General features: G+C 33.2%; 3 protein-coding genes and 1 long non-coding RNA gene across 5 annotated transcripts in view; all 4 read left to right on the top strand.

The window, feature by feature from the left end:
• The window catches only part of LOC120119173 (serine/threonine-protein kinase EDR1-like), a 4,847-nt gene extending 4,350 nt beyond the window's left edge, over window positions 1-497 (top strand). Inside the window, exons 9-10 of the mRNA XM_039139048.1 lie at window positions 24-111; window positions 325-497. Coding sequence (XP_038994979.1) covers window positions 24-111; window positions 325-497 — 261 coding nt within the window. The remainder of the gene's footprint in view (window positions 1-23; window positions 112-324) is intronic.
• Window positions 1-7,114, top strand: part of LOC120119746 (3-ketoacyl CoA thiolase 1, peroxisomal-like) — a 27,085-nt gene extending 19,971 nt beyond the window's left edge. Inside the window, exons 3-16 of the mRNA XM_039139560.1 lie at window positions 3,443-3,534; window positions 3,626-3,702; window positions 4,394-4,478; window positions 4,566-4,692; window positions 4,950-5,048; window positions 5,177-5,247; window positions 5,335-5,442; window positions 5,537-5,614; window positions 5,684-5,816; window positions 5,905-6,001; window positions 6,088-6,211; window positions 6,313-6,421; window positions 6,619-6,702; window positions 6,808-7,114. Of these exons, the coding sequence (XP_038995491.1) occupies window positions 3,451-3,534; window positions 3,626-3,702; window positions 4,394-4,478; window positions 4,566-4,692; window positions 4,950-5,048; window positions 5,177-5,247; window positions 5,335-5,442; window positions 5,537-5,614; window positions 5,684-5,816; window positions 5,905-6,001; window positions 6,088-6,211; window positions 6,313-6,421; window positions 6,619-6,702; window positions 6,808-6,917 (1,386 nt within the window). The 5' untranslated portion in view covers window positions 3,443-3,450 and the 3' untranslated portion in view covers window positions 6,918-7,114. The remainder of the gene's footprint in view (window positions 1-3,442; window positions 3,535-3,625; window positions 3,703-4,393; window positions 4,479-4,565; window positions 4,693-4,949; window positions 5,049-5,176; window positions 5,248-5,334; window positions 5,443-5,536; window positions 5,615-5,683; window positions 5,817-5,904; window positions 6,002-6,087; window positions 6,212-6,312; window positions 6,422-6,618; window positions 6,703-6,807) is intronic.
• Window positions 1-16,106, top strand: part of LOC120119747 (protein SULFUR DEFICIENCY-INDUCED 1-like) — a 24,322-nt gene extending 8,216 nt beyond the window's left edge. Inside the window, exons 2-6 of one of the 2 annotated variants that reach the window (XM_039139562.1) lie at window positions 4,978-4,980; window positions 14,397-14,473; window positions 14,667-14,879; window positions 15,382-15,537; window positions 15,638-16,106. In XM_039139562.1, coding sequence (XP_038995493.1) covers window positions 4,978-4,980; window positions 14,397-14,473; window positions 14,667-14,879; window positions 15,382-15,537; window positions 15,638-16,042 — 854 coding nt within the window. In that variant the 3' untranslated portion in view covers window positions 16,043-16,106. Of the gene's footprint in view, window positions 1-4,977; window positions 4,981-14,317; window positions 14,474-14,666; window positions 14,880-15,381; window positions 15,538-15,637 lie in introns of those variants that run through there. The other variant, XM_039139561.1, reaches the window with a different exon arrangement.
• On the top strand, window positions 10,006-12,008 carry LOC120119750. Its single transcript, XR_005515859.1, has 3 exons — window positions 10,006-10,145; window positions 10,416-10,477; window positions 11,683-12,008. It is a non-coding gene; the product is annotated as an uncharacterized LOC120119750 (long non-coding RNA).

Genomic DNA, 16,106 nt, shown 5'->3' with positions numbered 1-16,106 from the left:
ATTTCTAATATTTGGTTTGGCAGGTTGATGTGTTCTCATTTGGAATTTTAATGTGGGAAATCTTGACCGAGGAGGAGCCGTATGCCAATATGCACTGTGGTGCCATTATAGGTACGCTTTTGGTTTACCTAATTTGCCATTAGCTCTGATTTTGAAATGGAGTTTAGTAGGATGCTATGGCATGATATTAGATCCACTATGGAATGCATATTTAGCTCAAATGCTGTATTGCCTTTTTGCTACATGTATCTGAAAACCAAACAAAAAGCTTCTGCTTTTCACTTAAAATTGGGCCATCGTTCAATTTGTCAAATGTGATTGCAGGGGGGATGGTGAAGAACGCTCTTCGACCTCCGATTCCGGAACATTGCGATCCCAATTGGAGGGAGCTGATGGAACAATGCTGGTCACATGATCCCAAATTTAGACCATCATTCACCGAGATAGCGAACAGGCTGCAATCCATGTCTAAGCTCCTTTCAGCTCCAGGGATCTAGACAAACAAAAGCCTAATGGTATGGCATGACATTGTTAAATTCCGAGCACCAGTTTCAATTGTATGCACACCTCTAAACTTCGGTAACTGCAACCCAACTGTTCGAGGATGAGGATCAAATCAAGGAGGATAAGCATGAGCAGAGAACGTTTTTCCCATTCTCTCTCATCTATGTTAATATATAGCTTCATTTGTTTGTTATTTTCTTTAACAGAGTAATTTAGGTCATACATTTCAACTATTTTGAAGATTTTGTTGAATGTAGATACACCCATCCAAGAAAAGGGAAAAAAAGAGCAATTTGAGTAGAATTGCTTTACTGTATCTGGGCCTCGTAATTTTACATTTTACGACACCATAATAAAATATATTTGGGTGGCTAAAAAATGTATTTGATTAGAATTGCTTTAATATAGCTATACATTTTACGACAACACATTAAAAAAATAGAATATTTTTAAGTTGAAAATAATTATTTCTCGTAAAAAATTTGAAGTGTAATTATAATATTTAAAGTTCATCATAATTTCCATCTTTGAATTAAAGTTAATTATATATAGTTTTAAAAAATTATTATATAACGATGTAAATAGAGTTAATTTAATCAACTAATTCTAGGCTGAGCAACTAAACCGAGAAAATCGAAAAATCGACACAAATAGAGTAAAATGGTTCGGTTCGGGTTTACCTTTAAACGATTCGGTTTCGGGTTATTTAAATGATCAATTCTATTGATTCGGTTTGGTTCGGGTTTTCCATATGGAACCCACTTGTTCATATTGAACCGAATAGACAATTTTTTTGTGAATTTATAGTTTTAAGTGAATTTTTCATTGAAAAACCGACAAACCGAACCGAACATAACTGAAAAAATCGGTTTCACATAATTCAATTTTTTAACCATTCGATTTCGGTTTAAAATTTAAAAAATCCATTTATTTCGGTTCAATTTAATTTTTAATAAAAAATCGAACTAAACTGAAGACACTCTAACTAATTCCCATAACAATAAATTGGGCGATGGCTACAGCGTCATTCATTTTCTTTATTAGATGACAATTGTATTTGAAAGAGAAGGTGGTTGAGTTTTTATCCTCGGGACGGGTGTTTTCTGTTGGGTTAGGGCAACATGGTGTATTTTTCTAGGTGCTAAAAGGTGAAATTCACTCAATTTTGTTTTCTTGGTGATATGTTAGTGTTTGTTAAGATAAAGTTAATATAATTAAAAGGGTTTGTACACTGTTGGAAGTGTTTCATAAGATATCGAAATGAATCCATTTAAAACCAAATTTTTTTAATATTGGAGTTTCTTCTTCTTCTTGTTTTGTTGATATTATCACAATTACGTAAATTAAGCTTAGAGTATTGTCAGGTGAGATGTTTGGGAACTGTCCTTAACTTATAGGATCATTAACAGCTCAGATCGTAATGTCCTTATTGAAAGAATTACCATTAGAATACGGAGGTGGGTAGCTAGAGGGCTATTCTTTAGGCGTTTTTAAGATCGTAATGTCCTTATTGAAAGAATTATCAATAGGATACGGAGGTGAGTAGCTAGAGGGCTATTCTTTAGGTATTTTTACTTAAAGAGCACTCAAATAATTAATAATTATCTGTCAGATATTCATTAATAAAATTTTATTGATCTAATATCTATTTATTGACATAGACGATGGAAGACACAAATCACCAAACATGTCTACTCTAGTTTTCATCAAATCTGATATCATACAAATAAAACACGAATCACCATTCAATTGAAAAAACGTGGGAGATATTTTCGTGGAACATTACAAAAAAAAAAAAAAAAGACAATTCCATATTCTACCCATGGGTTGTTGGATGTAATGCATTTTTACTAAAAGAAGAAGTTTGACTAGACTTTCCCAGTCAATTCAATATCTCAGCCATCGACATCCGGCCCATGCTTCACAAATCTAAGGATATGTATGGTTCAGTTTCGCCAAAAAAAAAATTATCCATTCCAATTAAATTTCAGTATTTTATTTTTTCTAATATTTTTTTATCCATGTTTAAAGAATTTTTATTTGTTTTAATTTTCAAGATTAAAATTTGATATGACTCAATATAAATATATTCATTTTTATTAAGTAAAATAGTAATATAATTAAAGATACATATAGAGATTTCATTATAGTTATACTTAAATATAAGAGATATTTATAATATTATTCTGGGTTAAACCAAGTTAAGATTTTTCATCTTAAATCTAAATTTGACATGGCCTTATTCTTAAAAAATAGACTTAACTTAATCGGATTTTTAAAATAATAAAATTTAATCTTATATGATCAAAATTCATTAAATTTGGATCACATTAATATTCTTGGTCACATCTTTCATTTTCTTAGATGATAATTATATTTTGGAGCATTGTCTAATCAAGTAATCATAACAAAATCAAATAAAATCGAAACACTAATTTTGAATATATAATAAGAACATGTATTTAGTATTTTAAATATTTATTTATTTAATTTATATATATTATTATTATGAAGTTAAGTCTTATAATATAATTTACTTTATTTATAACGTTACCAACTACCAAAGCAAAAACAGTAGTAGAAAAGGAAAGAAAAAAAAAAAAAACGCCCTCCGTTCCCACTCTCCAACAAGAAAAACGTGGGAGTAATTTTCGCGGAAAATTCCAAACATGTGGAGTAATTTAACAATAAGAAAAGGAGGAAGATAAACTTGATCCACTCATTTGTTGTTAGAAGTATGCATTTGTTAATAATAATAAAATAAAGCTTGCTATTTGTAAAAGCTAGAAAGCTACGGCCACCGCTGACCGAACAGCTTGACTAGACTAGACTTCCCAAGTCTTTGAAAGAGACGTGTGTGGAGCAGTGTAGGTATTAAGTATAAACCCTGTTAGGGTGGAGAGGAAACAAGAGCAAGATCAGAGAGAACTAGTGTCACAGATTGATATGGAGAAAGCACTCAACAGGCAGAAAGTTTTGCTTCATCATTTACGACCCTCTTCTTCTCATCAATCTGCTGCTACTCTCTCTGTAAGCTTCGTTCTTGGTATTTAGATTTTGTTATTTTTTAATTCTTTCTCTTCTCTTTTTGAAATAATGGCTTTGCCTTTAATTTTATCAGCCATCAAATTGTGCGGCTGGGGATGCCGCTGCTTATCACCGGATGGCTGCTTTCGGAGATGATGTTGTGATTGTGGCGTAAGTTGTTTTACAATTTTTTTGTTTTCCCTTGGTCTACTTTTTTGAAATCTTTTGTAAAAATGTTTGTCACTACTTGAATAAAAAAAATGCATTAAGTGTATAGAGTGGATCTTTCAATTAGCTAGCTCGGGTTGGTTGAGTCCAATCAGTTTAGATCGGGTCAGTTTTAGTTAAAAATTTCTGGGTTAATTTGTTCAGGTCATTTTAGGCTTGTTTTAATTTCGAGCTTGGGTCATTTTAGATTCAACTTTTATGGGTTGGAGACTGAATTTTTTGAGCTGAGTCAATACGGATTCGAATCTTTTCAAGTTTCGATCACCTTAGGTACATGTCATGTGGGGTCATTTTGAGTTTAATTGTTTTGGTTTTGAGTTGTTTAGGGATGGGTTGAGTACTTGAGTTTTAGATTTGGTTCATAATCGACCCGTCTAGCAAAGAGTTAAAGTATAGATGGTATCAACAAGTAGTTGGATGAGGTGATAGTGGTCTCATTCCTTGTAAGGGTGAGAGCACAAGTTCTAAGTCCAGGTAGTGTATATGTTGGTGGGTTTTTCCTTAGAACCCTCTATGTGAAGGAATAGTCTCCATTCCAATATGGCTTGGGGATACCCTGTTTTTACACCCAAAAAAGGAACGATTTTCTTCTGTTAATGTTGCATCAAAGAGCAGTAAAATCGTTGTTGTACAGGGCATGCCGCACTGCAATATGCAAGGCAAAACGTGGAGGCTTCAAGGATACACTTGCAGATGATTTACTTGCCTCTGTTTTGAAGGTTAGATGTTGCTTTTGGTTTTTTGTATTGAATTTCTTTGACATCAAATTTCTTTCTCCTCCTATCTTGTGTTAATTCTCAATGCAGGCTTTGATAGATAGAACTAAGCTGAACCCAAGTGAAGTTTCTGATATAGTTGTCGGTACAGTTTTGGCACCTGGCTCGCAAAGAGGAATCGAGTGTAGGATGGCGGCATACTATGCTGGTTTCCCTGGTACGTCTATTCTTTCAAATTCCTTTCCCTTGGACCCCTTTTGCTTTGTTGAAATTTTAGAGTTTCAACTGTTTGTTGCATTGAAAATTATTGAATTCCCATTTCATATTTTTATTGGTATTGGCGTGCTAGATTTGGAGTCATTACCAAATCCTTTTACTATGTTGATAGCAGAGATATAAATTGAAAGACATAAATTGACTTGTAAGTTACCTTTTCTACAACATTTTGCTAATACAATTACCTACGTCAACCAGATACGGTGCCTATTAGAACTGTCAACAGGCAGTGTTCATCTGGCCTACAAGCGGTTGCCGATGTTGCTGCTTTTATAAAAGCAGGATATTATGATATTGGTGAGGATATTCACTCTCATCTATGTGTGTATACAAATATGTGTATATATATGTGTGTGAACGCTGAGGCAGATATATTCGAATATTTGAGTGACCTTCATGCTGGTTTATCTTGGTCTTCAATTAAGGCATTGGTGCTGGATTGGAGAGCATGACAATTGATAAAGTGGTTCCTGGAGTTCCCAAAGTTAACCCAAAGGTACCATGAACATAAAGTTAGTATTTTACTAGTTAGGACCTTTTTTTACATCAACTTGTTATCATCCAACTGCATTATTTTTTACAGACAGAGGCCTTTGTCCGAGCCAGGGATTGCCTTCTTCCTATGGGCATTACTTCTGAAAATGTCGCAGAGCGCTATGGTGTGACACGGCAAGAGCAAGATGAGGCTGCTGTAAGTCCTGTTTATTTTTATTTCAATTTACTTTTATCTACCAATATAAGCTTAATCGTTGTCAGTCTGAAACACCTTCAACTTGTAAACATAGGTTGAATCTCATAGGCGTGCTGCTGCCGCAACAGCCAGTGGCAAATTCAAAGATGAAATTGTCCCTGTATTTACTGAGGTAAGTTTTTGCAGTAAATTATTGTGGTTTATGTTTTTATGTTCTTTCATTAACTTTTAATCTGCAAAGGTTATGGATCCCAAAACTGGAGAAGAGAAGCCAGCTACAATTTCGGTGGACGATGGAATCCGCCCGAACACAAACATGGGAGATCTAGCAAAGTTGAAGCCCGCATTTAAAAAGAATGGGTCCACAACTGCTGGTATATAATAATGAAAACTGTGAAAATTTTCCCCCCGTCAAGAACAATATGCAGTTTGAATGAAAATTGTTACTATTTTATTTCTTAGGAAATGCAAGCCAAGTAAGTGATGGTGCAGGAGCAGTCCTCCTTATGAAGAGAAGCTTGGCTATGCAGAAAGGACTTCCAATACTTGGTGTTTTCAGGTAATGAAAACTGCTTATAGAGTTTCTAAGCACCATAATAGTGCATCTGTAATCCCCTCACTGCTTTCTTGTGCACCCTCTTCTAGAAGTTTTGCTGCTGTTGGTGTGGATCCTGCTGTGATGGGCATTGGCCCTGCTGTTGCTATACCAGCTGCAGTCAAGTCTGCGGGTCTTGAGGTTGATGATATAGACCTGTTTGAGATCAATGAGGTTAATGGGTTTCTTTGGTTGATTTTATTCTGAAGGTGAATCTGATTTGAGTAATTTAGTTTTACTGTTTGCTTATCATGCAAAATGTATTTTTTCCTCAGGCATTTGCATCTCAGTATGTATACTCTTGCAAGAAGTTGGGGCTAGATCGTGAAAAAGTCAACGTTAATGGAGGTGCAATAGCCCTTGGGCATCCTTTGGGTGCTACAGGTGCTAATCTGACATAAATTTGACAATTTGCGATATATAAGAACAATTGCTTGGGTTATCCACCCTTCTTGCTGCATGGAAGTGAACATATATTACTGTATAAACAATATACCTGTTCTAAGTTCTAACTTTACGGGAGGCTAAGCATAGCCATGATGGATATCTCCTATTAACTAAGACATCGTTTTGTTTATCAGGTGCTCGCTGTGTTGGAACATTATTGTACGAGATGAAGCGTCGTGGGAAGGACTGTCGCTTTGGAGTGATCTCAATGTGCATAGGTATCTCTCTTCCCACACAATATGAAAAACCAAAGAACACCTTAATTGAATCGAAATGGTAACCCTGGTTCATTTGCTTTGTGTATAAATTTCTTGTCATTGCAGGCAGTGGAATGGGGGCTGCTGCTGTTCTCGAAAGAGGGGACTGCGTTGATGAACTCTGCAATTCTCGAGCTGTCAAAAGTATCGGGCTTCTTTCCAAGGATGCTCAATAGATATGTGTTTGTTGGTATCTTAAATGTTTGCTTTAGCATTCAATAAAACTTTGCATATTCCCAAGCAAGGAGTCAAATAATGAAGCCCATTTCAAGATTCTTGGAATGGCTTTATTCTAATGTACTTGTTCGTGTGGCCTATTAGCCAGAGATGATTCTGAAGAATGCATAAGATAGTGTAGAATATGTAGAATCAATCGATGAATATCCATTTGGAAACAATGTAAAAGAATAACAAATCCATCCCAACCCAAAACAATCTTTTTGTCTACATAGATTGCTACTTCTTAAATGCAACGAGGAGAATTTTTCAGTTATCAAAATGATGTGCTGAAAAGCATGAACTCCAACTGAAGGCATCAATTTTGTGAAGAAATCACACAAACTTACAAGCCATCCAAGTTTGTTACCATCAAAGTTTATAAACATTGAAGCAAAAGACGAGAACAACACTTGGGTTCCGGGATCACTCGGCCAAACAAAAACCATATGAACTATGCTTCAGACTTGAACTTTGATAGAACTTAGAAGTGAATACAAATGGCAAAGAAGGCTACTCAAAATGGCTAACACCCATACCAACTTGATCTCCTCCCCATAACTTCCCTAACCCCAATCTAATATTTATTAAAAAATGAAGCCACAAAAAATAACATGTATTTGGAACAATGTGGGGACATTAAAATGTATATAAAATTAACCCCTAAAACTTGTGAAACCTTCAACTAAAAGAGATAAAGTTCAAATAATGTCAGTATATAATGTTTATTTAAAGTTAAATTACTACAACAGATCATATTAAACGTGAGATGAATTTAACAAAAATATAATTATATAATTTTTTTTAGTTGAATTAATTATTAGAAAAATGGTATAAATTAATGAAAGTATTAAAATTTATATAAAATAAACTAATAATATTAAATCATATATTCTAAGGATAATTAAAAATATGTACTCAAATTATACCATATATTTATTTTAGGTGTCTAAATTTTTTTATACTCGAATTAATTATCTAACATGTTCAAAGTTACTATTTTAGAGTCAATTCCAACACGAAAGTTAAAGAAAATACAGCAACCAATCAAAATATGACACATGTTGTGTTTATAATTTTTTAAACATTTAAAAAAATGGTTAAATTAGAAAATAAAATTACTATAAAATCCCCCAAGAAATCTTAAAATGCATAATATCAAAGGCCATTGCACCATTGTCATCGTTAAATGTTTACCCACCCACCATTAGACCCATATTTTTTTTATTGTTGTTTCAATCCCCAAATCTCTAAATTTAAATTCATAAACACCAAATTCCTGAATTTCCAATACACAAACTCATTTATCGTCGATCAACCTCGTTGTTGTCGAATACTCATCCACTCATCGTCGAACCCCACTATTAACCATTTTCTTATCGTCACTCCAATCCCTAAATCTCAAATGCATAATGTAAAATTCATTATCGTTACACTCTAAGGCTACTGTGTAACACCCTCAATTTTAGGGACCAAATCGTAAAACTTTAAACCTTGGGGTCAATTTTTAAAGCTTCTGGAAGTTCAGTGACTTAGCTCCAGATTTAACCCTTCTTTGTTTGTAAAGAATAATAATAATAATAATAAATAATAAAAATAATAAAGTGTATGAGGTTATGATCGAACCTTTGACCTACTAAACCATCACTTTAATCCTTAACCATGTAAGAAAGACTACTATAACTAATGGAATTAAGTAAAAATATGTTTTATTTCTTTAGTTTGGGATTTTAAATCCCTAAAATTTAAAACAAAATCCCCAAATCGTAAAAACCTTCAAGCTCTCACCAACCCCAATCGTTGCCCCATCCGTTTACCGATCTCTGGCCGACGGTGGTGTGCACTGCCACCACCACCTTGTTCCCTGTCGTACACCCCGTTCAAAAGTTCTCTGTCAATTTTTCGATAACCGCCATCGATCGTCGTGAAAGGCCCCGGAAAAGTTTCGTTGAAACCTAAGAACCCTTGTTTCTGTTTCTGCTCGATTTCGACCACCATAGGTGACGTAGGCTAAGTTTTCACCATCAATCGACTCATCATCCCACGCCGAGCAAAACCTGATCGACCTCTCTCTGTCTAAGCCTGTCATTCATCGCAAATCCGATAACAAAGCCTCGATGGAGAACTAAACCCACCGTCGTTGTTTTTCGCGTTTTCACGTTGATCTTATCGTCGGTTGGCCTCACCGCCATCGTCATCGGGCTCCCCACTCTGTTTCGACCATAACCCAATCGGTATCGTCCCCTCCGTTGTATCCTCCGCCGTTTGCCGTTAAGGGTAAGAGTTTGTTCTTCGTTAATTTCTATCGATTTTGGTTGATTTATGGATTGATTCGAGTTGTTTTTGGCGAATGGTGTCGTTGGGAGGAATTGACCGCTGCACGCGCCGCCATGTGCCACCGCCGTGTGTGGGCGTTGTTTCTGTCGAGTCTTCTAGATGATTAAGTCAACTCGTCTGAGTCACCGAGTCAACTCGCTGAGTTGAACCGCCCGAACTTATTTTTTTAGCCAAGCCGAACCGTTTAAGCCTTTGAGCCGAACCGTTTAAGCTTCTAAGTTGAGTCGTTGACCGAGTCGTTGACCAGTTGACTTTGACATTAAATCGTTGACCGTTGACTTTGACAAAAAAAAACAACTTTTTCGAAAAAGTCATATTTTATGTTTTTCGACGTATTGAGTCTGAATCTGAAGTCTGTTTCATCAAATTCAAACCTTGTAAGTTGTTTTTCAGTGTTTTATCCTTCTATTCGAAAAGTGTTCCTGATTAAGTTCTATTTCTGACGTAAGTTCTTTTGCTATGTCACCGAGATGATGAGACGTGGAAATCAAGTGTGAGATCATTAGAATGTAATTTAAATGACCGACTATTGTTGCTTAAAATCTATGTAATAATTTACTACCTTATACACGCTTTACGATAAATGTTGGTAATTCACTGACACATTATTTATAATGTTTAGTCAACCCGATGAATATTATTAAATTCATATTGAATATGGTAAAATTTAAACATAGCCTCATTTGTTCATCCTCGTCGTTCACTCTTCACTTTCTCTGATTTTTTTAAAATTTAAATCTATGACCACTTTCACTGAAAAAAGTAATCAAACCTAGATCTAGAGGTTATCTCTCGGTAACTTCGAATCTTCGGCGACGCTCGAGTTTCCCGGGCAATGTTGAAGAAGATAAGTACGATCGTTCTTCTTCTTTTTTTGTTTTGTTTTTTTTTTTCATTTCTGATTCGAATCTAGATTCCCCTCCTTTTTGTTTGATTTTCTTTGCTACTTAAATAGTGAAGTTTGATTTGATAGAGGCTACGGAAGTAGGAAGGGTATGGTTGGGGTTATGACAGTGGGAAATTCGAGTTTCCTAGATTTTACGGGATTTGTTTTATTTATTTTTTCTTTTTTACCATACTTTTCACTGTTGATTTATTGATTTTTTGGTTTGATGAAACAGAGGATTCAGTCTGGTGACCGGTGGCGTGGAACTTCGACGGTGGCGGCGACAGTAGGGTTATGGTATGTTAGTTTTGAATCTGAGTTAGGGTTTGGTTAATGGGTCTGTTAGGCTTGGTTTAAGTAGGTAGATCAATTTTGTATGTGGGTTTGGGTCGACTTATTTAGACTCGGATAAAAATGGATTATTACAGATTTTACCGTTAAAAATAATTTTAAAAAGATAAAATATTCATTTTAAATATTATATTATATATTGAAAATATAAGATTTGAGAATAAATATATATTTTCATTTCAAAAGTATTTTTTATAGAAAAAAATTAGAAATTTATTTTTTTTAAGATTATATAACAAATAATTTTTTTCAACTATAATTTTAAATTAATTTATGTAAAAATCATTTGCACGATCTGGCACCTTTCAGTTCTAGATTAGTTCATAAGGAGTCATTCTTAACAAATATGAGACGACGCATCATCTTAGTTAAAATTAAAAATAAAATGAATCGAATATTAATTATTTAATATTAAATTGCACATTAGTACCTAAACTATCAATTTTAGTCTGTTTTAGTATCTAAATTTTTAATTTTTTAAAAACCATGCCTAACATTTAGTTTTAATTTCATTTTAGTACTCTGCCATTAGAAACTTAACACGTCTAGTACCTAAACTATCAGTTTTGGTTCATTTTAGTACCTAAACTTTCATTCCCCCCAAAAAACTTAACGTTAAATTTTGAATGTTGGTACTAAAATGAAACAAAAACTAAAATTTTTAATGACAGGGGTACTAAAATGAAAAAAAAACTAAAATTTTTAACGACAGGGGTACTAAAATGAAATAAAAACTAAACTTTAGGTATGATTTTGAAAAACTTGAAAGTTCAGGTATTATAATGGACCAAAATTGATAGTTTAGGTACTAAACATGTAATTTACTCATTTTTATCAATCTAAGGGTGATTATAAGGTAATATCTGTTCGAAAGACTCTCAATTCATTTGATAATGGACATTTAAACACCCTTGTCATACAATGTGCTTAAACTCAATATCTTTAGAGATATCAACCATATCTTTGACTTTAACTACTAGGGTAGCTTGATTTTACTATTGCACTTCAAATTTCCATCAAATTATTGGGTAATTACATATAGGATAAATTATACGTTTAATACATAAACTATTAGTTTTGGTCTATTTTAGTATTTAAGTTTTAATTTTTTTCAAAATCATAACTAATATTTAATTTTTGTTTCATTTTAGTATCTGCCGTTAAAAACTCAACGGTCGGGCTCGTCGACCGCCGCATCTACAGTTGCTAGTTGTCGCATCTGTCTGCCTATGAAGCCTAAACTTTTTAGCCCACTGAATGCGATTTCGACCTCTGTTTCATCGGGAAATGCCTTAATCTCCCCAAATCGATTATGGACTATTCGATTTCTTCATCATTCGATCTCATGGTCCACCATCCAATGGAGCTGAAACTAAACTATGTTGGTTGACTTGTAATTCTCTTGTGGCCCAGCATTCAAATTGGTCGTTTGTCCATCGAAGCTATGCCACATTAGCCTTTTTGCTAAGTTTTTAATGACGAGGTACTAAAACGAAACAAAAAGTAAATGTTATGTTTGATTTTAAAAGAAAAATGTTTAAGTACTAAAACAAATAAAAATTAATAGTTTATGTACTAAACGTGTTATATATATATTAAAATAAGGTCCAAACATAGATAAAAAAAATTAACCATTAACAACGTATACTCAACTGCTTGAATCTAAAATCTCTATGAAAAATAACATTTTCTTTAACTATTGAGACCACCTTATAAATTCTAGTGAAAAAAATTCTAAATTTTCATAATTATAAGATCAACCGATTTTATAAATAAATGAATAATTTATTGAAGACAGTGGTTCAAGATGTAACCAGATATATATAAAAAATAGTTATATTATACAATATTATGTAATATAGTGGCAATGCTAATACTTAATTTGGACACGATAGGACCACTATGGACTGATATCGGTTTGAACCTAGGCGTTAAAGTGGCCACATTCACATCCTCAACTTTCTTTCCTTTCATCATATTGTTTACATCATTATCGTTTGTATTTTGTTTATTTATATTCAAACAACTTATGAATTTGAACATAGAAAAATAGAATTTATTTTGCACTTGTAACTAGGCTCAAATTTAATTAATCAATTACATAAATATTTCTAGACTTGAAACGTATTTAATATGTGCAATCATTTTAAGTTATAGTAAGGGCAAATATATATTTTTAATATTTAGATATGTTTTTTATTAATTTAAAAAATCAAGCATTAAATTAAATTATGAAATTAAATTTAAATATTTTTGTCGATCAAATCAGATTTTAAAATTTAAAGATCAATTTAAATTAAAAAACAAATTTATATATTAAAACGTATTTGTAGCTTATAACAAATGATGATAGCAACCATATATTCTAGATTCAAGCAAGCTATTGGTCATTGGTACTTAATTGTTGTTGTTTTTTTTAAAAAAATCTAAGAGTATTTTTTAAACTCGAATTTTACCGAATAATGAAAGTCTAAGCTAGGGATGATTAAAATATTTAAATTCAACGGACCTCGACTTGATCTGACCTTACAAGGATGATTTTTTTTTTAAATTTCGGGACTCGGGGACGGAACAAGTTATATAGTATATGATTTTGGGGTAGGATGGAGTCGAGTTTAAGGTGACCGTCCCGACTCGGCTAATTTATACTTTTATCTATATAATATTTAATATTTTAGAATTTTTTTTTGTATTATTAAAATATATTCTTTAATTATTAAAAATATAAAATATTGTAAAATATATTATTTTAATTATTTAAAATAAAACAAATAATTATAAATATATTATTATAAACTACAAATTTTAAAATATTAATATATTCGGATCGAGTTTGATCAAATTTAAAATTTTAGTCTAAAAGTCGAAATAGAAGAAAAATTAAAATTCACCAAGAAGAGAAAAAATCATATATAAAAAATTTATTTTATAGCCAAAAAATAGCCGTCTCCCCTGCGCCCATCCCTGGTCTAAGTAGATATCCAAGCCAGAATTTAATTTAGGGTATTTAACAGGAGTAAAAATCACTTGCCCTTGTTTGTGTCCTTATGCATGCCCAATCAATGTAAATTTGACATATGGACTAAGAAATTTCATGATGGATCCGAATTTGATTTAACATTATTATAATATATTTCAAAAAGATATTATCACCAATATTCAGCGTGCTACACATTCTTCTGTTGAAAAGCACAACTTACAATAATTTTTTTTTTTTGGTTTTGAGAGGTCTTTACTCATCTTTTCGATTTTCTCTTTATTTTTGTACTTTTCCTACTTCAAAACGAGTAATTAGTTGAGTTTTATTTTTTTAGTATATGGAATTGATAATATTTATTTCTTTGATTACATCGATCATAAATGGATTCACTTCTAAAATAAACGATGTATCACGGCGTATTAATATTTATTTTATGCTTACTATTATCAATTAACCTATTGCACAATAGTAAAACCTGTTACAACTATCTCCGCAAATTGCAAATCATACCATCCCATTGATTGGGGATTGGTTTTTAATTAGAATTACAAGTATGAAAAGATAAGAAATAGAAGCGAAGAAGAAGAAGAGCACCGCTTAAACAAAGAGGCAAAAGAGAAAGGAAATAGTATCCTTCCTCACGCATGTGTTACACGGGTAAAACAAAAAGAGTGACGTGTAGAGAGATGTGAAACAAATAAATGCAGAACATGGACGAGAAGTTGTCCGGGTTCATGTATACTTGATTTGTTTTTGAACTCCCTTTGTATGTAACTGTTTCCACCTATATTATTGGGTTTGCTGTTTAAGATAGCGAAGAGAAAGAGAAATCTGAGGTGTTGCTCTTTTTTCCTTGGGCGAATTTTAAGAAGAAAGAAATGGGAGGCCAAGACCAGCTGTTTCATGTTATTCATAAAGTTCCTCAAGGTCATTCTCCTTATGTCAAAGCCAAGCATGCTCAGGTATCTTCGCCTTTCTTTTAACGACGAATCCATAATTACTTTTAAAGGTCTATATATATATATATATTAATTACACAAGATATTTATATGAATTGAAGAAAATTTGAATTTCAGGACGATTTGTTCGTAAACAAACGATTTAGTTGTCAAAATTCTCTCAACTGCTAACAATTTGTTGAATTGCTTGAGGCAGCTGGTAGAAAAGGATCCGGAAGCAGCAATAGTACTGTTTTGGAGGGCGATAAATGCGGGAGATAGAGTTGAGAGTGCACTGAAAGATATGGCGGTGGTGATGAAGCAGCTCAACCGATGTGAAGAAGCCATTGAGGCCATCAAGTCTTTCAGAGGCCGTTGCTCCAAACAAGCTCAGGAATCACTTGACAATGTTCTTATCGACTTATACAAGGTATCACCATCTTTTCCTATTCTGATTCCAATATTGTTAATTGTTGATGGGAGAAATGAGATTATTGCGATTTCAACACTTGATTCTTTTTAATTTAAATAAAAAAATTGTGTGTGTTAGTTTTATAAAGGATATAGAAAATAAATGATCTAAAGAAGATGATGAAGAATTAGATATGCTTAAAGAGAATCAGTAGGACATAGATTCTCTCTACTTCTTGATTTTAATAAAAAAGAATGAATCGTCAAAAGTCCTTACAATCCTATTCTTTTTCATCAATATATATGGAGACTGAACTTCATTAATTCGAATTTAAATTTTATTTTGATCATAAGAAATATATAATTTAGTTCTCAGATCTAATTCATAAACTCTGAGAAGTCAAAAAATTAAAGCATTTAAATATAATGACGTAAGAGCCTCAAAACAAAATTTAAAATGATATAAATAAAATAAACGATATGAAAGTGAAATGGTCTAACAATTGCATTGTTCATGGCAGAAATGTGGGAGAGCAGACGAGCAGATTGAATTATTAAAACGAAAGCTAAGATTAATATACCAGGGGGAGATCTTCAATGGAAAACGCACCAAGACCGCACGCTCCCATGGCAAGAAGTTTCAAGTGTCGGTTCAGCAAGAAATTTCAAGATTACTGGTATGATCTCCATTTCCCGAATGTCTTTTTCCTTCTCAATTGAAACTTCAGTGGCGGATTTGTCAAAAACAAAATAATCTTCAATGGCGGAATATCACAGGGAAACTTGGGGTGGGTTTACATGCAAAAATCAAACTACTTGACAGCCGAGGTGGTGTATCGGAAAGCGCAGATGATCGACCGGGATGCCAACAAGGCCTGCAACTTGGGTCTTTGCCTAATTAAACAAGGCAGATACGATGATGCGCGGAATGTGCTCGACGAAATACTCAAACGAAAAGTTCCGGGTTCGGAAGACATTAGAGCCAGGAACAGAGCTGCGGAATTGTTGATGGAAATCAGAGCATTTGAGCCACCGTCATCGGAAATAGCAGAAATTCTGGGACTTGATGATGATTTCGTCAATGAGCTTGAACCGTTGATGAATGAATGGGCGCCGGTTAGATCAAAGAGATTGCCCATTTTTGAAGAGATCTCATCATTTAGAGATCAGTTGGCTTGCTAATACGATTAATTATACTTGTTCAAATGTATGGGTTAATGTATTTATGGTTGGATTAGTTCTTCCA

This window comes from Hibiscus syriacus, unplaced genomic scaffold (assembly GCF_006381635.1).
Source record: "Hibiscus syriacus cultivar Baekdansim isolate YM2019G1 unplaced genomic scaffold, ASM638163v2 tig00110332_pilon, whole genome shotgun sequence".
In the NCBI taxonomy this organism is placed as follows: domain Eukaryota; kingdom Viridiplantae; phylum Streptophyta; class Magnoliopsida; order Malvales; family Malvaceae; genus Hibiscus; species Hibiscus syriacus.
The sequence above is the reverse complement of the archived record's forward strand: the minus strand, read 5'-3'. Positions and strand labels throughout refer to the sequence as shown.